The sequence below is a fragment of the Camelus ferus genome, chromosome 9 (assembly GCF_009834535.1).
Source record: "Camelus ferus isolate YT-003-E chromosome 9, BCGSAC_Cfer_1.0, whole genome shotgun sequence".
Classification (NCBI taxonomy): Eukaryota; Metazoa; Chordata; class Mammalia; order Artiodactyla; family Camelidae; genus Camelus; species Camelus ferus.
This window is the reverse complement of record NC_045704.1, coordinates 33,357,050-33,380,179: the sequence shown is the minus strand read 5'-3', so window position 1 is coordinate 33,380,179 and position 23,130 is coordinate 33,357,050. Positions and strand designations below refer to the sequence as shown.

At 33.2% G+C, this 23,130-nt stretch overlaps 1 protein-coding gene across 16 annotated transcripts in view; it reads right to left on the bottom strand.

Moving 5' to 3' along the window:
- CHD9 (chromodomain helicase DNA binding protein 9) overlaps window positions 1-23,130 on the bottom strand; it is a 208,659-nt gene that overhangs the window by 25,100 nt on the left and 160,429 nt on the right. For all 16 annotated transcript variants that reach the window (XM_006185980.2, XM_014560314.2, XM_032486309.1 and 13 more), the window contains 9 exons: window positions 20,404-20,514; window positions 18,191-18,387; window positions 17,540-17,739; window positions 13,336-13,495; window positions 12,811-12,900; window positions 7,403-7,506; window positions 6,791-6,908; window positions 6,085-6,142; window positions 1,142-1,184 (listed from right to left, as the gene is read on the bottom strand). In XM_006185980.2, coding sequence (XP_006186042.1) covers window positions 1,142-1,184; window positions 6,085-6,142; window positions 6,791-6,908; window positions 7,403-7,506; window positions 12,811-12,900; window positions 13,336-13,495; window positions 17,540-17,739; window positions 18,191-18,387; window positions 20,404-20,514 — 1,081 coding nt within the window. The remainder of the gene's footprint in view (window positions 1-1,141; window positions 1,185-6,084; window positions 6,143-6,790; window positions 6,909-7,402; window positions 7,507-12,810; window positions 12,901-13,335; window positions 13,496-17,539; window positions 17,740-18,190; window positions 18,388-20,403; window positions 20,515-23,130) is intronic.

Sequence of the window (23,130 nt, the reverse complement as noted above, 5' to 3'; positions counted from 1 at the left end):
AAAAACTAAACAGATACTGCCATAAAGCTCCCAAAAAACAGCAAAATTTCCTCAATTTTTTTCTCTCAATCTAATGTGAAAAACAAAAAACAAATCTCTTATCATAAAAAAGTTTTAACTATAGCTCTAAAAGCATTACAACAAACATTAAGAGCAAGCTCAAAGTAAATAGGTCACAGTGGACTAAAGAACCACAATGTTATATATTTATAGAGAACTTCATTTGCACAGAAAACACAACTCTTGGATTTCCAGGTCTAACACATCTTACTGGCAGACAAATACTCAATGCCTTAACTTAAAAAAATTAAAAGTCAAACTGAAATTCATGAGAAGTTGAATACTGTAAACTCTTCTAATTGAAACCTTCCGAACTAAATTTATCTCAATTTAATTAGAATGAAAACATTTAAAAAGTTATTATGAAGGCACATATATTTAAAAAAATTCAATATGACAATGTGGTAACTTTTACGCTTTCATTTACCTAATAAAGTGTAAGATCTAACTCTCTATTTCCAAGGTGTAATATTACAGTCATATATACACCATAATCAAGTGGTAATCATTCATGCTAAAAAACAAAAAACAAAAAACAAACGATTCCTTTATTCCTAGTAGACCTACAGGAAGGTGAGGCACTACTCCCGGTGAATGCCACTAGGAATGAGTGCACTCTAGTGACAGTATGGTTCTACCTTGATATCAGAATGAAGTGAAGCAAAAGCCTGTACAGAAAATCTTTGTAGAAATTAAGCGATAAAAGAATGGTTCCCAGTGTGCATATTAACAAATGAGAAGTTAAATGGATTATTAAATTAACACTAACGGTCCATTTAATGGTAAAAGCTCACATACCAGTTTAATAATCAAGTCATAAAATCATCAAAGCTTCTATTCTATAAACATTCAGTGAGTCACTGCATAGTTTTACTAAAATAATCTTTTAAAAATAATAATAAACTAAACCTACTGTTAAATTTACAGTCAACTAGTACGTTTTATAATGACTATAACTGTCTTCAATAAAAATTTCACACACACTTGAAATATTATAGAAATGTATTAATTTACTGATTTCATGGTATCATGTTAATGTTAATTTACAATAACACTAAGTAAAGAAATAAATGCTATTTACCTCCATCTGCTATAACAAGATCTCCAGGTGAGGAAACATCATCCTTTTAAAAGAACACAGAAATTTGTCACAGGGTAACTGGGTCAAGATATGATAAGAGAATCAATCTTCTTTATTAATAGAGGACTTCCTTTTGCAAAAGAATTTTAAAAATTCAATTTATTTAAGGTAAAAAATCCAAAACCAAAAACACTTCACTCATTTCTCCCACCCCACTGCCACCCACTGCCTCTGGCAACCACAATCTGTTCTCTATGAAGTTAAAAAAAATTTTTTTTTAGATTCCACATATAAGAGAGATCACACAGCATTTGTCCTTCTGTCTGACTTATTTCACTTAGAATGATGCTCTCAAGGTTCATTCATATTGCTGCAAATGGCAAGATTTCATTCTTTTAAAGGCTGAATAATAGTGCATTATATGCATACATATGTATCTCACAATCTTTTTATCCATCTATCCAGTGATGGACACTTAGGTTTTTTTCTATATCTTGGCTATTATAAATAATGCTTCAAGTAACATGTGATGGTGGTGTATGTATCTTTTCTAATAAATTACTGTTTTCATTGTCTTTGGATAAATACCCATAAGTTTGATTGCTGGATGATATGACAGTTCTATTTTTAATTTTTTGAGGAACCTCCATATTGTTTTCCATAGTGGTTGCACCAATTGACATTCCCACCAACAATGCACAAGGGTTCTCTTTTCTCCACATTCTAGCTAATACTTGTTATTTCTAGTCTTTTTGATAATAGTTATTCTAAAAGATGTGAGGTGACATATCATTGTGGTTTTGAATGTCATTTCCCTGATGATTAATGATGTAGAGTCTTTTCATGACCTGTTGGCCATCTATACACCTTCTTTAAAAAGAAGCCTACTCACATTTTAATCAGATTGTTTGGTTTTTTGCTACTGAGTTGTATGAGTTATTTATATATTTTGGATATTAGCCCCTTATCAGATATATAATTTGCAAATATTTTCTCCCATTCAGTAGGCTGCCTTTTCATTTTGTGGATGGTTTCCTTTGCTGAACAGAAGTTCTCTGATGTAGTTCCACTTGCTTATTTTTGCTTTTGATGTCACATTTAAAAAATCATCAGCAGGACATATGTCAATGAGCTTACCACCTATGTTTTCTTCTAGGAGTGCTATGGTTTCAGATCCTATGTCTTTCATCGATTTTGAGTTGATTTTTGTGTATGCTGTAAGATAGAGGTTTAGTTTCATCCTTTTAGTTCTGGCTGTCCAATTTTCCCAACATTAAGAAACTCTTTCCTCGTATATTCTTGGCTCCTTTGTTGTAAATTAAACATGTATGTGTGGCTTTCTCTATTCTGTTCCCATGATCCATGTGTCATTTTTAATGCCAATACCATACTGTTTTAATTACTACAGGTAAAATATTTTGAAATCAAGGAGTGTAATGCCTCCACCTTTGTTCTTCTCTCTCAAGATTATTTTGGCTATTTGGGGTCTTCCGTGGTTCCATTCACATTTTAGAATTCTGGGGTTCTATTTCTGTGAAAAATACCATTGGAATTTTGATAGAGATTGCCTTGAAGCTGTAGAATGTTTTGGGTAGTATGGACACTTTAACAATATTAATTCTTCCAATCTATAAGCACAGAATATTTGTGTCTTTTTCAATTTCTTTAACTAATATTTTATAGTTTTCAATATACAGGTCTTTCACCTCTTTGGTTAAGTTTATTTCCAGGTATTTTATTCTTTTTTGAATACAACTGTAAACAGAATTAAAAAAAAATTTCTCTTAGAATTTTCTTTTTTTCATTTTGTTAGTCAGAATTTATGATACATTCCTTTTTTTAATCGAAGTAAGTCAGTTCACAGTGTTGTGTCAATTTCTGGTGCACAGTATAATAATTCAGTCATACATATATACACATATTTTCATTTTCATATTCTTTTTCATTATAGATTACAAGATATTGAATATAGTTCTCTGTGCTACATAGTATAAACTTGTTTACTATTTTATATATAGTAGTTAGTATCTGCAAATCTCGAACTCCCAATTTATCCCTTCCCATCCCCAAGATTTATTTTTTTCTCTTAGAATTTTTAATTATTAATTTGCCAAAAATAAAAATTTTAATTTCTTGTTCTCAATTCTTTCCCTTTCACACTAGTCTATTGCTACTGACACTTCAGACCAGTAATTATCTATTGAAATTATTTTCTCTTCTGTGATTACTTTTAGGTCAGTTTCTTTTTCCCTATCCTTCCTCTAACTGCAAATACGCCTCAGGTTTTATTTACAATTGATTTATTTTTGTTTGTTTACATATACCAAGTTTCATAATTTATTCTTTCTCATATTTGGTTATTAGATAACCTGCAAATGTTTTCTTTTTCTGCCTTGAACACTCTGCTTGTGTTATATTATCTTATTTTTATCTGTCAACAGAGCATCTCCAATTAGGTATCCCAACGTTACTGTAAATAACATACTCATAACTTTGGTGATTTTATCCCAGTGACTACTAGTTTCAACTGCTGTTTTAGAAAAGCCCAAAGTTAGAACTATCATCATTCCTTTATAGGTGGGTCTTTTATCTCTAGTTGCTTTTGAAATCTTCTCTTTGTTTGGTATGTCTGTACTTCACCAGGTGTTTCTTGAAGTGGATTTAGTCGCATTTATTCCTGCCAAGATTCACTTTACTTTTTGAATCTGACGATTCATGTATTTCATCAAGTCTGAAGAATTCTTAGCTGATAACCCGTAAAACAGGGCTTCTCCCTTATGCTCTCTAGTCTCTCCCTCTGGAATGCCTATTACCCACATGCCAGACATTATCATGCTATAATTTTTTTATCTAAAAAGCTTTTTATTTCATTGTACTGCTTTTTTATTTGTTGCCTCTCAGCTCTAAATATACTCCCTCTCATACCTTTTGCTAGTTCTAAGAAAAAACAGATCTGGGCTCTTTATTTTTTCTGGGCCAGCCAGAGTGGTGTTAAGCTTTGTCAGTAGTAGGAGCCAGAGAAGAAATAGGTTTTTCTTCCTGGTTCCTGTGAGTTTCTCCATTCTCAGCCCCCACGGCACATGCAGGGTCCTCAGTGCCCAGCTCCTGCAGTTCAGGCAGCTTCTTTAGCACCTCTTGGCCAGCAACTTCCCCTGAGCAACCTCCCCTCTGGGTGGTTTTGTAATGGAATGCCTCCAGTGAGACACTTCTCCAGGAAAAGCTTCTTTGGCAAGCTGAGAGGGTGGATTTCCATGAAGTTGCTCAGGTGTGGCAACATAGCAACACTTCTACTACCTAGTGAGCTATGGCCACACCCTCCCCAAAAGGTCAGGATCTCAACCCTGATGGGGACAAGGCCCTTCGTTTTGTGCTGTATCTCAGCCTTAGGAGTAATGGCTATCCCTATATTCTTAAGAGTTCTCTTTACTTCCTACTAGTCCATCTCTCATTATTTCAATCCCCCATAACAGTCAATAATTCTTTACATTAAATTTTCCCTGTTCAAATTACTATGTGTTTTCTCTCTCCTGATTAGCCCCAACTGTTTCATCATACTATATTATGGATAATGTCCGCTCTCTATTTTCTAAATAATTTCTTCTCTCATGAGCTGTGTCCAATCTGTTTCTCCAACAGAATGTTTAACCCATTTGTTGAGTTCTAAATTTCAATGACAGTATTTTCCACTTCCAAAGTTAATATAATTCTTTTTCATATGTCGTTAGTCTTTTAAAATCATATCTTGTCTTTCTTTTGTTCTTGGTTCTTTCTTTAATGTCTTTAATCATTTAAAAATGTATTTATTTTCAATTTCAAGAGAGCTATTATCAGAAGTTCTTAGGGATCTAATCTTTTCCTCTGTTGTATTTGCTAACATTTACTCATGGTAAATTATTCTTCATATATTTAAAATTCTGAGATTTTGACCTCATTTTATGGAGGTCTTTATCTTGTGTAATCTAAATTGAAGTTGTTTCTTCTAACAGTTCTTTTTCTTTGTTTCTACCAGGAACCTTGAGGGTATTACCAGCCTGGGACCTCTCTTTATATTACATTTTTGGCTTAAGGGTTCCTGGACCGTGCAGAGTAAGTAAAAGAATTCAAACCATAACCTTCAAGAGAAGGTAGGCCTCTGGCTATGAATTCTCAGAGGAAACAATTTTCTCCCTACCCAGAGCCCATGCTGAGATAAATTTACTTGTTTCCCTGTGCTGTTTGGCAGAAAGTACTACCCTTTCTCCTCAGTGCCCAGCTCCTGTAGTTCAGGCAGCTTCTTCAGGGTTCTGACTTCACTGGATTTCAGTTCTCACTGCTATACACCTAAGCCTCACCTCTCGTCCTCACAGGGGCATCAATAACCAAGTCCTTTGGCAACCAAGACCAGCAAACGCTACCTGACTGCCATAGCATTGTCTAGTCTTTAACCATGCTCTCACAAATATTATAGAAATTCCTCACCTCTTTTAATATTTCCCTAACCCAACAGATTATTTTCTGTATTTTGATCCAACTCTTCTTTCTTTTGACTTTCTATAGCAGCTCAGAATTCCTCTAGGCTCCATCATCAATTTCAAACCGCTTTATGTAGGTATAGCTTCTATCTGTTGCCGTGTACCTCTAGTATCTAGCTCTCACCCTGCTTTGGGATTTTGCCCTTGAACACTGTTCCTTTGGTTCCTAGTAGTGTTGCATGTTGGCAAGCACCATTTTATCCATATGTCCATACCAGCCTCCAGCTTGTCTAGAAGGAGAGATCAAGCAAATTCTTTCTGAAAGGTTATTTGTGATGTCTTTCAACCTAAGTTGATCACTAACTTAGATAATCTTCTGGGGAATTAGGCATAACAAAAACATATGAGGGAAAAACACAAAAAGGAAAATGCAAACAAAAGAAAACATGGATAACTAGAATTGAAGATTTAAGAATATGATCCAAAGCATACCTCTATATCGTCTTTAAAGAGAGCTGGGGCAGGTTTGTATTCTGGATCTTCCACATCCCTGTTAAATACCAACAAATGCTATAATTAATGTACTAAACTTAAAATTTCTCTAGGCAGGACAGACAAATGAGGTATTGTTGGAAGGATTTTTTAGTGTGTTTCAAAGACAGACTGAAGTTTCTGTTCTTTAGCCAGGGGACCAAGTACAAGTCCAATAGTATGAAGGCTATTGTATGGCAAGTCAGAAGAAAGCTAGTTCTAATTTACTCTTACTCTCAAGTTCACTTATGTGATATTATCAACCTTATTATAGTCTCTTACTTTTCACTTTTGATAAGAAAAGAAAGGTAATAAAGGCCTTATAATAGGTATAATGAACAGTATCATATTTCTCTTCAATTGTAATATTCTTAGCTTTCTCTTTCCTCTTATGCCCCTAAAATTTTATGGTCTCAATTGCCATGACCATTAAGTATGGAAAAATGAAGAACAACTCATCAAAAGAATGTGGTGAGGAAGGTCCAGTTTCTTCCTTGATCATAGTCTGTTGCATAAGTGCTAACTTATTAGAGTATCATTAGCTCCTTTGGATTGTAAACTCCAATTTTCTTACTACTACATTATTTAAACATAAACATCACTGCCATAGAATATGCTGATGTTGACAGAGATATATGGAGAACTCATGACTCTGAAATGCACGTACCCATCCATATAATCATTCGCCCTCTGTTCTGCAGCAACTGCTTTCTCATCAGGTTTTCCCACTCTTTCCAAAAAGCATAATGCTGGGTCTGCTCGGATAGTGTTATATTTTTCATAACCTGGAGAGACCACCAATTATGAAAGTTAAAAGGGTAAAAAGGAGAAAAAATATAAATATAAATATTCTTCATATTTAGGATGGAAGACGCTCCTGGACTAAAGGGACTGTATATTAAAATTATATAGGCTAAACATTTTTCTAGAAATTAACATAAACCTTACATGGTCTGGCAATATGTATATTTAAAAATCTAGATTAAATTTATTAGTTAAAAAAGGAGGAAAAACTGATCATACACAATATATTTCACATAAAAGCTCTTCCTAAGAGGGGAAGTTATGTGACATTTATATATAGAAGGGACAGGTCACATATGCCACCCTTCATGAGGAAATGTAGTGACTGGTAGACATAGTTTAGGAGTGTATGCTTTATATGATGTATATAATAACATGGGTGTTACTGGAATAAAGCTGTAAGTGGAAATCCATAAACCGAGCAGCTGAATTACACTATACATAGAAGACTCTACCTACCTTACTTCTCACTTACCATGCTTAAAAACTCCAATAAGGAGTGACTTATCAGCATCAAAATCCCACCATTCAGCAGGAACTTCTGAGTGGTCTGGTTCTGGGACCCAAACATCAATGTCACTTAAAAAAAACCATGATACGACTTTATGAGTTATCATAAACAAGTCTAAGGGGAGGTGAAATTTTATATAGCTTCAAAAAAAAAATTGTGGTTTTTAAGAAAAAGAAATTCTATTTAATTGTTTTTTTTAAGTTTTCCACATTACCACCAATTAAAATTACAAAATTGCACAATAACAACAAAGATACCATAAAATGAATTAATATTCTTAATCACAATACAAAAAGTAAGTTTCAACCCATTTACTTTACTCTTATCATATTCTTTTCATTGATTTCTTTGAGATACAAGCAAAGGGCTTTATCAGAAAGTAGATACTTATGTCAGCAAACAGCTTGGCAAAAATCATCTGGTTCAAATATTTCATTTTGTATATGAGGAGACTGAGGCCCTAAAAAGGCAAATGAATTGCTCTAGACTGTAAAATAAGTTACATCTCTTCTAGACCACTACTGCTAGGAAAATCACATGGAAAAATTAAGCACTGTCTACAGGTAAAGGAAAATGCAAGCTTTTGATTCGTAATTTGATTAAAACACTCAAAGTGCTATTTTTATGCTGTATATAAATACCATGCCACAAAATGACAATAAGGCACTAAATTAAAATGATAAATCCATAGTGCTTTGGTAATTTGGTGGTTTTCATTAGTAAGAAACAACTACAGCACCTGTAATTTTATAAATTTAATTTTCTTTTACTTTGCTTCTCACTTGAAATTATTATTTTCCCAGAAACATTCTGCAAGTAACACACATAACATCTCTAAAAAGGAGAAGATGCCACGTATAGAAGGACTGAAAAAAGTCATGGGGCAACAGTTCATTTGTAAGTTGGTTGTCACTGGGAACTCAAAATAAATTTTCATATAGATATAAAATGATAAATGGTCAGTATGTTCCTGGGCTAGTCCACAAGAACCCAATATTTAACCACTAACATAGCTGAAATAAAAGACATTGGTAATGAAAAAGAAAGATTTACAAATTTTATAATAAAACATTAAAAAATGGAAACAAATATTACTTTTATTTTTATTAAGTTTTTTTTGCCAGAAGACAGAAAGAAAACTTTCAGGACTTTAAATGAACACCTCATTAAATCTTATTTTGCTTAAAAAAGGGGTCACAATCACAAATTTTTTTAGTTTTAGTGCAGAAAAAGAAAGGAAGAGTGATTTTCCTGTGATATGGCAAACTTTGAAAAATAGATGAGGAAAAATATAGTAAAAGAAGATATTTTTGATTGCATTCCTGGCCAGGATTAAACAAAGCAAAAGCACTGAAATATAAACGAAAGGGGAATGAACCCTGGAGGTAGGATCCCCAAGAGGAAAAAATTAAGTGGGTCAGATACTGTAGTTCCCCTTACCAACCATCAGGTGGCACCCTAAGCTCAAAACATTGTGATTGTTATCTGAGGTGGAAGGTTTTCCTGCTTGTAAAGAGTAAAAGGCACTCAGTATTTACCTCATGGTTTAAACATAAGTGCCACATGCATGTTAAGTGTTCATTAACTGCTGGAGAAGAAATATAACAAGGTGCATGTACTCTTGTTGTTGATTTCTGGTTTTAGAGATTAGTTCACGTGCTATCTCTTGCATAAAGCCTCCTTTAACTTCTCCAGGCTGGAACATTCATTCAAAATAGATTTTAACAGTATTCTCTATATGCCAGTAATGGCAATAATAAGACAGTTACACCTCTGTCTTTGTGAAGAGGTACCTGCAAACTTGTGATGAGTGCTGTGACAGGGTACTCTGGGTATGTGCTTAAACCAGCCTTGAGAGGACAGGGACGCTGAGTCGATGTCGGCTGAGCAATAAGCGGTGGAATATGGAGGAAAGGGGGAAAAAGAATGTTTCAGCAAGAATGCAAAAGTTTGGAAGTATTAGTAACTATGGTACATTTGAGAAATGTGGATCTGAAGTTCAGAAGAGAAGTGGGCTGGAGATAGATTTGGACGTCACCAGTACAGAAATAAAAATTGATGCTGTGGAAGAGATGAGAACACCCAAGAAAATGGACAAGAAGAGATGGCCAAGTGAGGACATATTAGAGACAGGTGGAAGCAAAGCCCGAAAAGGAAAAGTGGTAAGCAGAAAGCTAAAAAGAAAATCTACAGGAGAATGGTATCACAGAAGCCTTCTAAGAAGAAGGAGGTTGTCACAAAAGGTAAAGTAAGATAAATGCTATGATATATCCATGAAATTTAGCAGCAATGTGGATGAAGAACTTCTTAAAGTAGATAGTGGAGTGAGGGGTAGAAGCTGAACTGCAGTACAATGTACAGTGAACGGGGAGAAGAGAAAAAAAAAATGGGACAGCAAATTTTTTTAATGGTGGAAACTTTTAAAAAACATTTATTTTTATATACAGTGGCTAACATTTGTAAATCTCAAACTCCCAAATTTATCCCTTCCTACCCCCTCTCCCTAGTAATGTAAGATTGTTCATATGTCTGCGAGTCTGTTTCTGTTTTATAGATGAATTCAGACTGTCTTTCTTTGTTTTTTAGATTCTACATATGAGTGATATCATATGGTGTTTTTCTCAGATACTTCTTAAATGAAGTTTGGCTCTGAAATCAAGGAGAGTAAATAATACGGTAGTCTGAAGAGAATGGGGTCCAAAAATGGGGTGTGTGTGTGTGTGTGTGTGTGTGTGTGTGTGTGTTGAGGGAGATGTGTTAAAATCCAATGAGAAGCCAGAGAGGGAGAGATTAATGAATGAGAATAATTCACAGACAGCAGTTCCTGGGAAATTACAAGGGGATCAAATCCAGTCAGACCAAGGGAAAAGAGGAGCCAATTAGTCAACAAATATTTACTGGGCAGTTACTATTTCTAGAGGCTGGGAGTACAATGATCAATAAGACAGCCAGCATACTTCACCTTCAAGCAGCTTAAATTGTAATGAGAGGAGAAAGAAAATTTAAAAATAAATATAATTTTTAATAGTAATAGGTATCATGAATGAGATCAAATAAGGTTAAGTAATAGTGAGTGACTGGTGTTCTGCTTTAGCGAGGGTAGGCAGGGAAGGCCTATCGGAGGAGGTGAAACCTGAGTTGAGATCGCCTGACATGCTGAAGGAATAGAAACACTGGTGTGACTAGAGGACTGTGGGAGAAGGACAGAGGGGAGAAGGAGGTCACAGAGCTATGCAGGGCAAGTAGGACTGGATCTTATACTGAGAGAAATGAGAAGCATTTGCAAGGTTTTAAGAAGGGGAGTGTCATGGCCTGATTTTTGCTTTAGAAAGATCACTCTGCTGCTGTGTGAAAGTCAGACTGTAGAGAGGCAAAAGAGGAGGCAAAGAGACCCAATTAGGAGGTCACTGCAGAAGTCTAACCATGAGATAATGGTGGCATGGATTAGCAGAGGAGATAGTGAAAAGTGCTCAGATTTGTCATACATTTTGTCAAGCTAATGGGTCTTCTATAGGGTCCGAGGGGAAGAGAGAAATCAAGAATGATATCAGAGCAACTGGGTGGTAAATTTACTACAATGGAGAAGGCCTGTACATGGGAAGGTGGGGAGGAAGGAATTGGAAGCCAGAAGATTTGGGAGATGAAGGGGAAGTTTGAGATAATTAGATTTTCAAGTGGAAACGTTCGGAGGCAGCTAATTCAGAGTTTAGTACTCAGGGGAGAGGTTTGCGATGAATACGTAAAATAGAAAATCGTGTGTATAGATCGTATTTGTTATGATGAGGCTACATGAGTTTACCTAAGAAGGAAGTACAGACAAGAAAGAAAGCTGAGGACACAGCCAGGGGTCAACTCAATATTTAGAGATCTATTAGAGTAAGAAGAGTTAGCAAAGGAAAATGGAAAGACGAGTGAGGAAAAAAGGACAATCAGGTGGGTACAGCAGCACAGATACCTACTGAAGACATCATTTCAAGAAGAGAGAAGTTTAGAGACTGGTCACATTGTAGGTCATCAGTAAGAGAGTGGGGATGAAAGATTAACTGGAATAATAAAAATTAATTTAGAAGAGAAAACACAAGGTAAAGAAGTAGAGACAGTCAACACAAACAGCTATTTTTGTGAGTGGGAGCAGAGAAATGGAGTAATAAGTAGGGTGTATGTATGTTACAGGGTTTCTTTTCTTTTTTAAGTGAATGATATTAAGGAATGTACATATGCCATGAGAATGGTTCAGTAGGGAGGGGGAAAATGATGATTCAGGAAAGAAAGGTGATTACTACAGGAGTAAAGTCCCTAAAAGGTAAGAGGAGTTCCAAGCACAAGGGTTGCTCTTGGGAGGAGGAAGATTTCTACTACATCCTGAGGGAAGGAATAAATAGGGGGACACATACGACAAACAGAACTCAAGGTACCCCTTATCTGACTGCATCTTCTCCATGAAATACACAGCAGAGTCATCTGATGCTGGTAGGATGGGAAGATGGTTTGAGGAGAGATGCATGGAATGGTCTTCTTAAAGAGCAGGAAAGTGAATTTACTGGTAGTGGTGGTTAAACAGACTGTGTTTAATCTCATTTTAGATCAATAATCATACACTTGAAGTGAGTCATTCAGCAGACTTTGCTTGATTTTCTTCAGAAATGTTCAACTACTTTGGTATAGGCAAAAAGTAAATGGGTATTTGAGTTCATTGTGACTTGGGGTTGTGCCCCTTATGAAGAACTGAGGCAGGCAAAGAATTTTAGTTAGTATAGTGCTGGACTACAGAATGCAGTTTAATAATGAAAAAAGTGGGGCATGAAAGTGGTGATGGATAGTGAGCAGTAAGATGTGGGGACATTATGTTGAAGTTAGAGAATTAGTGAAAAGTACCCAAGTTAAATGAGCTGGAGGTAAGTGATGGTCAAAATCCAGATTGAAGAGGTAATACTTTTATTGGTGATGGCAAGATTAAGTATATGACTGTGTGGATGTGTGGCTGTGGTAGAAAAAAAAAATGCTTGTAGATAAGGTCAAGGAACTGAGAGATTAGGGTTCTGGATGGATCACATGTGGATGGAAAAGTCACCATAAAACCTTTCACACTGTAGTAAGAGGGAAGAAGATTAAGTTTTAGATTTGGTGGCAGGAAGCTACTACTAATGTTGATGTTATTATTCTTATTATGTTATAACTTTCAGTGACAGGGCAAAAGATGAGATTAATTGAGAAAAGGCTACAAATTGGCAAGGGTTAATCTAATTTAGGTAGATTTTTCTTCCTGTGAATTTCATTGAATATGGAGCCATTTAATATACAATTGTCTGGTCATTTAATTTTTGCCTCATCATGTTACTGAAAAATAAATATAAACATGTTATTTAATTTACCTCGCATCAACTCCATCAAATACTTTCTGACACTCATTTCCAATGACTTCTTGTTTTAGATAATACAGCATTCTTACACGAAGCAAAACTCTAAAAATGAGGGAAAAGAAATCAAAAGACACAAAGATATTAATCATTGAAGAAAATTCATCCATGGAGTTAAAATTAAAAAAGAATTTGTATACAGAATTTTTATAATGAAATAATTACTTCTGATTAAATAAATCTCATTACTACCATATATATAAAATAGGTTTCTCCAAAATCTTCACAATCATCATTATTTAATATCCAAGTAAGATATAATGAGATCATTTGGAGGCCAGTTTTATTTCTTTCTCTGTTGATGAAAACAGTGACACAAGAGGTAGCAAGATTTGCTGAAGGATACCCTGTAAGATTAAGATTAGGATTGATCCTAGACCACACTGTCTCTGTACTCAAAATCAGCATGCTTTAAGATTGTTAATAAATTCAGAAAAGTAAACTTGCAACAAGTTGTGTTAAAAATACCCTACTACCTACTTATTACAGTGGTGTTTTATATGCTTTTTGTAGCCTTCATCTTGAAGCAGCTGCTCAGGATTGTATTTACGAAGCCATTCTGCTTTCTGTATATCAAATGAGCTTGTTTGTGTCTTTACTTTCTTCCCTTTTCGACCTCTAGGTACAGGAGCTGACAGGCCTGTTAAAATAAGGACACATGAAACCAGTGATAATTTGTACAAGGATCTTCATTTGCAACGTATTTTCAATGCAGGATATTTCTGGAAACTTTCAGGTCTGTGCAGAGATCTTTGAAATATTAACGGTAACAACGCTAACCTAATCACAAGGTAAGTCCTCATGATAGCTATACACACATTAACACAATTTCCCCCAAAACACCCAGCAATTCTCTATCTCAAATTAATCATTCTGATTACCTTTTTTTGTTTCAAAATACATTTTTTCCCCAAATGTAAAAACTGAAAGATCAAACCTGTCCCTCTGCTTTACTTTTTGCTTCTTTAGTTATTAAAAAAAAAAAATTGTGTGGCCTCCTGATTTTCAGAACTGACTGTTACTAATAACATGGATTAGGTTTTGTGGGTTCCTGTTTAAGAGAACTAAATTCATTTTATTTCTTTGACATTTTTGTTGTGAAATATGTCAAAAATATAAAAACTATTCCAACTCTTAATCTTAACATATTCCATATTCGGTCAGTTTTTTACTAAAGGAAGTCTAATAGTTAAAGTCCAATTCCTTCCCTCCTCCCTAGAGATAGTCACTATCTTGAATTTGTTTTTCATTTCATGCATGTTTATACTCGTGTGTTGGGGAAATATTTAGCATTTAAGTTTTCAAACATTATATTGTAAGTATAATTCTGCAACTTACTTATTACTTTTTTTTTGAGATTTATACTTGCTGATTCATAGAGGCTCTAATTCATCCATTTTAACTGCTACGTAAACGTCTATACTATGACTATATTGCCTTCAGTGATGCTTGTGTTGTTTCACTTACAATTTTTCATAATTACGAATAATGCAGTTTTGATTCTTCCTTTCAAATCTCAATTCTTATCTCATATATCTTTTATCTGTCATATTCTTCTAGCTAGGAATGATCACAATGTCAACTAGAAGCACTATGTAGATTTGTCCCATTTTTCCTTAAGTTTTTGGTGGGTTTTGCTTTTATACTTTGAGACTTTTGTTCAGTGCATACAGGTTCATATTTGTTATATCTTCTTTTATGGATTGGTCTTTTTTATTATTATGTAGTGTCCCTTTTTCATCTCAATTAATGTTTCCACCTTAACGTGTATTTATTTTATGTTAACAACGTTCTGTATTCTAGTCCTATTTACCCTTGTTGGTTTGGAAATTAAATAGTGCATTTTAAAAAATATACATATTGAAATTTTCCTAATAAATATGGAGATGTTTATATTTTTAAACTTTTCCCTAACACAATTTTCTTATATTCATCATTTATAATCTTGTTATTTTTCATTTTTGCTACATGTTAATTTGTAATTTAAAAGAGGTCTGTTTGTGCTTTGTTTCTACAGCACTTTATTCTTCTTTCAAAATCATAGTATATTTGAAGTGTCTCTGCAGATATTAATATGATAGTTTAAAAAAAGTTGCCTTCTTTCATAGCCTTTGTTTCCTACAAGTTCATTTTAACGGTTTGTTTTTGGTCTCTCATGTTGGAGACTTTCTTCAGATGTCTGATACCCTTGGTTATTTGCTTATATTAAGAATGACAGAAAAGTTCACAGGTAGTCTGAATGGGTAGAGGTCACTGTTAACTCTTTGAAGGGTAATCTGGTTGGCTTTTTCCCATCATTATCTTTAGGATTCACCAAAGAAAAGTCCTTAATTTTCTTCCTTGAGTATGATATTATCCAGTATACACACTCATTTAATACCCACTTAGTAGCTCCATGCTGCAAATACCAATGCCACACAGAGACTGTTTTATCTTTCCCAGACAATAAACTTTCATTCAGTCTTCACTGTGGCTGCATGGAGTTGAAGAAGGTATTTAGGGCTCTGACATCCTCTTAAACAACTTTTAATCAAAGCCTCTGTCCTTTACACCCATTTTCAGAGGTTACTGATGTCACAAACTCCTGAAACTTTTGGGTAATCTGTGAATCACATCAGTTGGTTTTTGCCTTTTCCTCCTGCTGACCTAAGATCCAGCCTTTCTCTGGTTGGTTAAGTTAGTTATTAATCTAATGCTTCCAGGTTCCCAAATTCATTTCCCATTCTCTGCACTTTTAAGGGTTTATCCCTATTTATTTTTTTATTTTTAAATTACAAAATTAAGCATATACAAAAATAGATGGAATAATGTGGTGGACTACTATGTCCTATCATCCAACTTCAATAATTATCAAATACATGGCCAATTTTACTTCATCTATATCCTGTTCATCCCCAACCTCCGATACTATTTAGAAATAAATCTAAAACAATCATTTCATTAATAAATGTATCTTTTAATGTATGCAAAAGATAAGGCCTTCTTAAAAAAATAACTACAATACCATTATCAGCCCTAAGAAATGCAATAATACTTCCTTAACACTTGGTATTTGAATTTACAATTATCTAATAAAGATAACAAAAAATTTCCCCTGGGTTGTTTGTTTTAATCATGATCCAAATTAAGGTCCACACACAGCAACGGGTTGAGAACTCTTAAGTCTCTTTAAGGTTATAGCAGGGTTTTCAATCTTGGCACCACTGGTATTTTGAGGTGCAGTTTTTCATAGTGAGGGGCTGTCTGTACACTCATGGCCTCTACCCACTAGATGCCCTTAACATCTTCAAAGTTGTAACAGCTCAGGGTGGGAGCAGGACTGTGGCATGAAATCATCTCTGGTTGTGAATCACTGGTTTATAGATACCCTCTCCATTTCTTCCCTTCCCACTATTTATTGCTGAAGAAACTAGGCTTTTACCTGTAGAATTTATCAAGCTTAATGCTTAATTTTTTTCTCTCTATTGACATATAAGTGGGGTTTCAAGGAGGAATGAAACTATATTTGTGTTAATCTTCCATCTTTATCAGAAGCCAGCTCTTCACATTAATAATCTCATTGCTTCCTATTAAGACAGGCCTCCAATGACCACCCTAATCTAAAATATGTGCTTTCTGTTGTTCTCAAGCTCAGTGCTTAGTTTATTTACTTCACAGTACTCATCATAATCTGAATTATTTCAGTAATTTATCTACTTTCTTAGTATGTCTCTCTACCTGACCAAAATGTAAGGTTCACGATGAGCTCAGGGATGTTGTCTGTGTTGTTCCTTCTCATCTTCTCTGTACTTTGCACAAGAAGCACATAGCAGGCACTTTAACAAGTATTTGTTGATTAAATAGAACACAATTTTAACACAAATTTAAGGGCATAGTAATCTTTTTAAAAAAAAAATTCGATTATTTTATGCAAAAAAGAATGTTCTGTTAGCAAGGCTATGGAGAAAAAGGTACTTGTATATACCTGATAGGACTATAAATGGCCACAGTCATATCTGATAGCAAATTAAAATATTTATAAAAATTTTAAATGTATATCACTGTTTTCCAAACTTTAAATATATACTAATTGCTGAGGAACTTTTTAAAAGGTAGTTTCTGATTATTAAGTCTGAGGCCTAAGATTCTGCACTTCTAAGAAGCTCCTGGGAGATGCTGATGCTTTTAATACATAGGCCACATTTCAGGTACTAAAGACACATATACACTGTACCTTAACAATTCCATTTCTTGATATTTACTTTAGTGGAAGAGTTAGTCACGTGTACTAGGAGGAATGTACAAGGATCTTCACTGAAACTTGTTTTTTAACTGTCTAAAATTGGAAATATCCTAAATGCCCATCATTAAAGGAGATGCTAAATGACTTAATAAATATCCATACAAGGACAACTAAGCAGGAGTTTAAAAAATGAGACAGAGCTACAAGAATACAGATGGGATAACCTCAAAGACATATTACTGGGTCAACAACTTGCAAACCAATACATGTTTGATAACAATATATAAAACTCAACCAAACTAATAACACTGGTATTTTCCAAGCTGGAACTTGACTTGAGGGTGAAGGTTAAGGGTTCTTTACCAGTATTTGTAATGCTTCAATATTTTATAGGGTACTACGTTAAGTGTTACTTATACAACTTAAAATAAATTGAAAAAGAAAATAAAAGAACGTTCTTACCTAGATGATTTTGTAGCTCTCGTGTCTGCCCATCTTCGGTTGGAGTAATGAGATCCCATATGAAGCCTTTAATTTTCTCATCTCCTCGATAATGAACAAGGCAATATGCTAATAGCGCTCGGCAAATTATTTCTACATCATGCTCATTTAGCTGCCTTTTAAAACGGCCATGTGATAGAATCTCTCTCCATCGGCCCCATCTAGTTAAAAAAAAGGTGTGTTTACATTAATATTGAGTCAAATTCTAGAGAAAAACATTACTCATGAGTAAAACTGCAAAAAACATATTTTGTCATTAACAGGATTTACCCAATAAAGTTTTTTCCCCCATGAGTAAATTGTAGAGCCATGGTACAGTAATTTCTAGTACATTTTATTCAACAATGGATAAAAACATTATCCATTTTGTGTTACTGAGTATGTAAATCTGAGAACAACAAGGAGTTTGATATTAGTGATACATTTATAATTATAAAATTTAAGGATATCTTCTCATTCTACTATTAAATATGTTAAATATACAAATGCAGGGTACTTAAAATACATTTTATTGATTCTAATAAGATTAAAAATATACTAGAATACAGTGTATGTTTTCTGCAAATTTACATACAAGACTACTAACAGTAAACATTAAAAATAATACTTTACCCATAAACTAGCAGATTTTTCTCTACTCTAAAGCATTCAGTTCTTCCATAGCCATTTGAACGCTCACAAGGTCTCCGGAGTTTGGGTTTTTCATCTCCTTCACTTTCAGCTTCAGATAATTCAGCCAATTCATCTTTTGTGGCGCTAAAGGGTCTTGTTTGCTTCCTAATTCTTGGAGTATCAATAACCAAGCTGTTCTGTAAAATTGAATAGCTATTACTTGAAGGTCCTTTTACTAGTTTGTTTATAATAATATTTTACATTTTTACCTTTCAAGTTGTACAAATAATAAAGTAATTATAGAAAGCCAGAGAAATGAAATTGCTAACAATTCCACCAATGTACCAAATCCATTAAAAATTTTTTCACTTCTTTAAAACCCTTATTTATATAAATATATAAATATATATAAATATGTATATATAAATATATATATATATATATATATGAATGAAATGTTGTAACATTACAGTTATAAACAGAATTAGGTATGTGGCTTTATATTAATGTGAAAGTTATTGTACTGTGTTTCTTCAATAACCACGCATTTTATTTTTAAACTGAATTTATGTATCATAATTTTCTTTACATACTTATTTCACAATTTAATTTAGATTGTTTTTAATTTTTAAAACACATAAAGCTAAAGTAAGTCTTTGTGATCTAAGTTTATCCTAAAGATAATTCCAAAAGAAGTGAAATATCTAGAAACAGAAATATTGGTCAAAAGATGTAATTATCTTAGGATCTAGAAACATGTTTCTGTGCTTCCCAAAAGAGTTATACTAATATACCACAAGCAAGGTAATAAATGTATGGCCCTCACTATGTTCAAAGCTATTTAATTTATTCAAAACAACTTAAGTTGACATGTTTTCACCTTCATTGAATAATTTCTTTTAAGTCAGGCACCATGTTGTGGGCTGTGGTTCAGCTGTGAATAAGACAGCTTCCTGCTCATGAGAAATTCAAAGTCCTGAGGATCAGATTAATGCATAAACAAACAAATGGTATTCAGGATGTAATATTTTATGATACAAGATGGGTACAAAGAAAGTCAGTAAGACTTCCAGGGGAATTTTAGATTTTGTCTGGTTATATGTTGATTTGGGTTGTACTTCAATGTTTATAAATGAACTCTTAAAATGTTTAAAGTATGTAGTTTTTTCTTTCCAATTGACAAATCTCCCAATTAAGTTTGGTAATTGATTTAACTGAAATCATATACATCTTTCAGTAGATACCCTAAATGTTATAAATGTTTATTTTCCTACTGTTAACTAGTTTTCCTCTTCCATTATATTTTTCTATTCCTGTTAGTGGTGATATTTAAGAAGGCTAATGGCATATTTATCCTTCATGTAGTTAATTCAATAATCTCATTTAACTTAACAGTGGTCTGCAGATTCCATTGCCTTTTTAGGCATATAAACATGCCATATGCAAATAATATTTTTAGAAATATCTTTTCAAATTTACTTATTTGCTTTATATAGAACTATACATATTTCCAAAATATATTAAATAATGATGATTATTATTTAATTGTAAAGTTTTACATTTTAAAAGGTCATCTATTAAATTAGATCCCGTGCATCAATGCTCAATACAAAATTCTTTTAATCATGTAGCAGTTATTTTGATAGCAGGTAAGGCTCCCAAACATTAATTCCTATAAATTACTAGATAGGTATCTCATGAAATGAACAGTTCTGTTATTATCAGTTCTTTGAATCCTATGTTAGCTTTTTGGCCCTTTTTCCTTAGCTCCAAAGGACATTATTAAAAAAAAAAGTTTAAAAATACTTTTTTTTATTGCTGTTTTTCTCCTTTTATATTTGACTGCATCATCATTAATGGGATCTGACACCAAAAAATAAATAAATAAATAAATAAAAATAAAACAAGGTTAAGGAGCAAAATAAAAGGAATTATTAATTGAAAACATCTTAAAAATTAAAAAACACATAATTTTAACACAAATAATACCCAAAATTATACTTTCCCGGTATTATAACCTATCATGACAGGTATCAGAAGAATTAAACTGAAGCAGTGCCTGACTCAACATGTCATCATTCTACGACCCTGTATCAATTAATTTATGCAAATAAATTTATTTAAGTAAGTACATAGTTGAATGCTTTAAGATATTATAATATTACCAAAGTATTCCAAAAGGTCATTTTTTCAAAAGGGAAAGAAATACTTACTCTACCACTGATGGCATCTATATCTATTTCTGCCTTTTTCGCCCATTTTTGCCAGAAGTTGGGGTCATCTAAGGAAATATCTGTTCTGTTTCCAGATGCCACAAAACTTGCCTGAAATATATAATGGGAGTTTTTCAAAATGTTTTGAAGCTTAGAGGAAAAATCTACCAAAGTATATCTAAAACCTAATCTCATATTTACTGTGGATAGAATTTGAATTCAGCATACATACGCATACACTCAAAGGATGTTTCAAATGCAGTGGTCTGAAACATAGCACAGCATCTGCTTAAGACCAAGGGCTAAATGCCAATGCTTGAGTTTTAGGGGCAGAATTAATTAAGTTATTACTGTTGCTTAAGTCTTAAACTCTTGATAAGCAAGGATCAAATCTTTTTGGTCAAAAAATCACAGAGGACAGAGATACATGCTTTCTAGAAATACTATACAAAATATTAAAAAATTAGGTAATAAGAATTTCATTTGCCCTGTATAGTTCATTTTCTGGTGCTCTCTTACTTTACTTCCATCACATTTTTACATAGATACGTCTCCTAAAGAAAATACAATACATGATATGATGAAATGATACGAGAAATAAAGAAAAATGAACCACTGGCTATCTTTATTTATAAAACTCTTTTCCTTACAACATAAATAATGCATAATTGTAAAAATGTAAGAAATTACAGAGGAATAAAAGAAAATATAAATGATTTATTTTCTTAAATATTATAGAAATTATACAATCTTTTAGGTGGAAAAAAATTTATATACTACAGTTCAACACTGTAACTCATAAATAACAATTATTTGCAACTTAAGTTCTTAAAAACGTGGCTTCAAAGAAAAATTATCAAAGTACTTTATAAAAATGGAATAAGCAGTGAAGATTTACGATGCTTTAAGAAAAGGGCCTGAAAAAATGCATGCTAAACTCTTATTAGAATAAATGGAAGAATACAGTCACATAAAATGATTTTCAAAGAAGAATATAATTGGTAAATGGCTGCAGGGTAATGCCTAATTATCTGGGATATAATCATCAAATGATAAAAAGCTTCATTAAAGAACCCATTTTGATATAACTTTAAAATGCAGAAAATTACACATAAAAAAGATAATAAAACTGTTACAAGCAACATGCCATTTATGATATTCAAGACAACTGGAAGTTTGAACACTGAAAATTTAATGATATCAAGGAATTATTGTTAATTTTATTTTTAAATGTGATAATAGTATTGTGGTTGTGTTAAAGAAATCTCTAGATATATATACAGAAACATTTGTAGAGCTGATGATATAATGTCTGGGGTTTGCTTTAAAATAGTATGATAGACGGGTAGGGTAGTGATAAAACAAATTTAGCATGAGTTGATAACTGTTGAAATTGGATGATAAGTACACAGGTTTCATGACATTATTGTGTCTATATTTATAGTTTGAATCTTAATGAAACATCTAAAGAATAAGTAGGAACAAAATTTAAATCTTAAGTGCTTCTTTTTTTTTTTTACATTTTTTTTGTTGAGTTATAGTCATTTTACAACATTATGTCAATTTCCAGTGTAGAGCTAAGTGCTTCTTGTTGAACTTTACAATGACTGCTCGTGATAGTATTTACCAAGTAATAAATATATTCATTCCATCAAACATTCTTGAGATTGGGTTATTAAGATGCTTATATCTAGCAAGTATTTAAATATTATAAATGTTTAAAAATATGCATCTTACTGGCATATTTATGAAACAGAAGTGACAGAAATAAATGCTTTAATGAAATGAATTTAAATTCCTTTTTTGCTTGCTGTAAACTATAGCTTTAATATTGTGAAACTATTGAAAATAGCAATTTTTTATTTCTTTGAAATGGTGAATGTGGTAGGCTGAATAACAGTTCTCAGAGATATCTAGGTCCTAATTCCTGGAACCTTGGGAATGTTAGTTTACATGGCAAAAGGGGCTTGGCAGATGTGTTTAAATTAAGGATCTTAAAATGTGGAGATTAGCCTGTATTATGCAGAAAGGCCTTAAATGCAATCACAACTGTCCTTATAAGAGGAAAGAGTTGATTTCACTACAGAAGAACAAAAGACTAACAACAGAAGGAGAGATTGCAATAATGTGTAACATGGTCATAAGCCAAGAAATGCAGGCAGTCTTAAAAGTTGGAAGAGATAAGAAAGAGATTCTCTCCTGGAACCTCCAGAAGGAACCAGTCCTACTGTCACCTTGATTTTAGCCCGTAAGACTCATTTTGGACTCATTCTGACAGCCAGAATGATAAGAGAATAAATTTGTTACAGTGGCAACAGAAAACACAGTGAGACACCTTTTAATTATAAACCACATGTTATAAAAACTTATAATCAAATTAAAAGAGTAAAGGCTAACTAGTTTGATAATATGAAAAGTAGATAGCCATCATCACCTGCATAAAAGTAAGTATGTGATGAAAATTCGTCAACATGGTATGAATGAATATTGAGTAACAGATGTCATTCCTAAACTATATATTCCTAAACTATGAGGGGACTTCATTTTGTTAATTCAGAAACGAATTTCTCCTGAGTACATATGATATCCATACTTTAAAATCTTCATTAATATACTCATCAATTTTCAAGAATAATGAAAAGTTCACTGAAGTTCACAGTGTTTTATTCTGTCTTACAGTGTCACTGATATATGTCTCTAGAGAAACCATTGAATATGGAAAGTCAC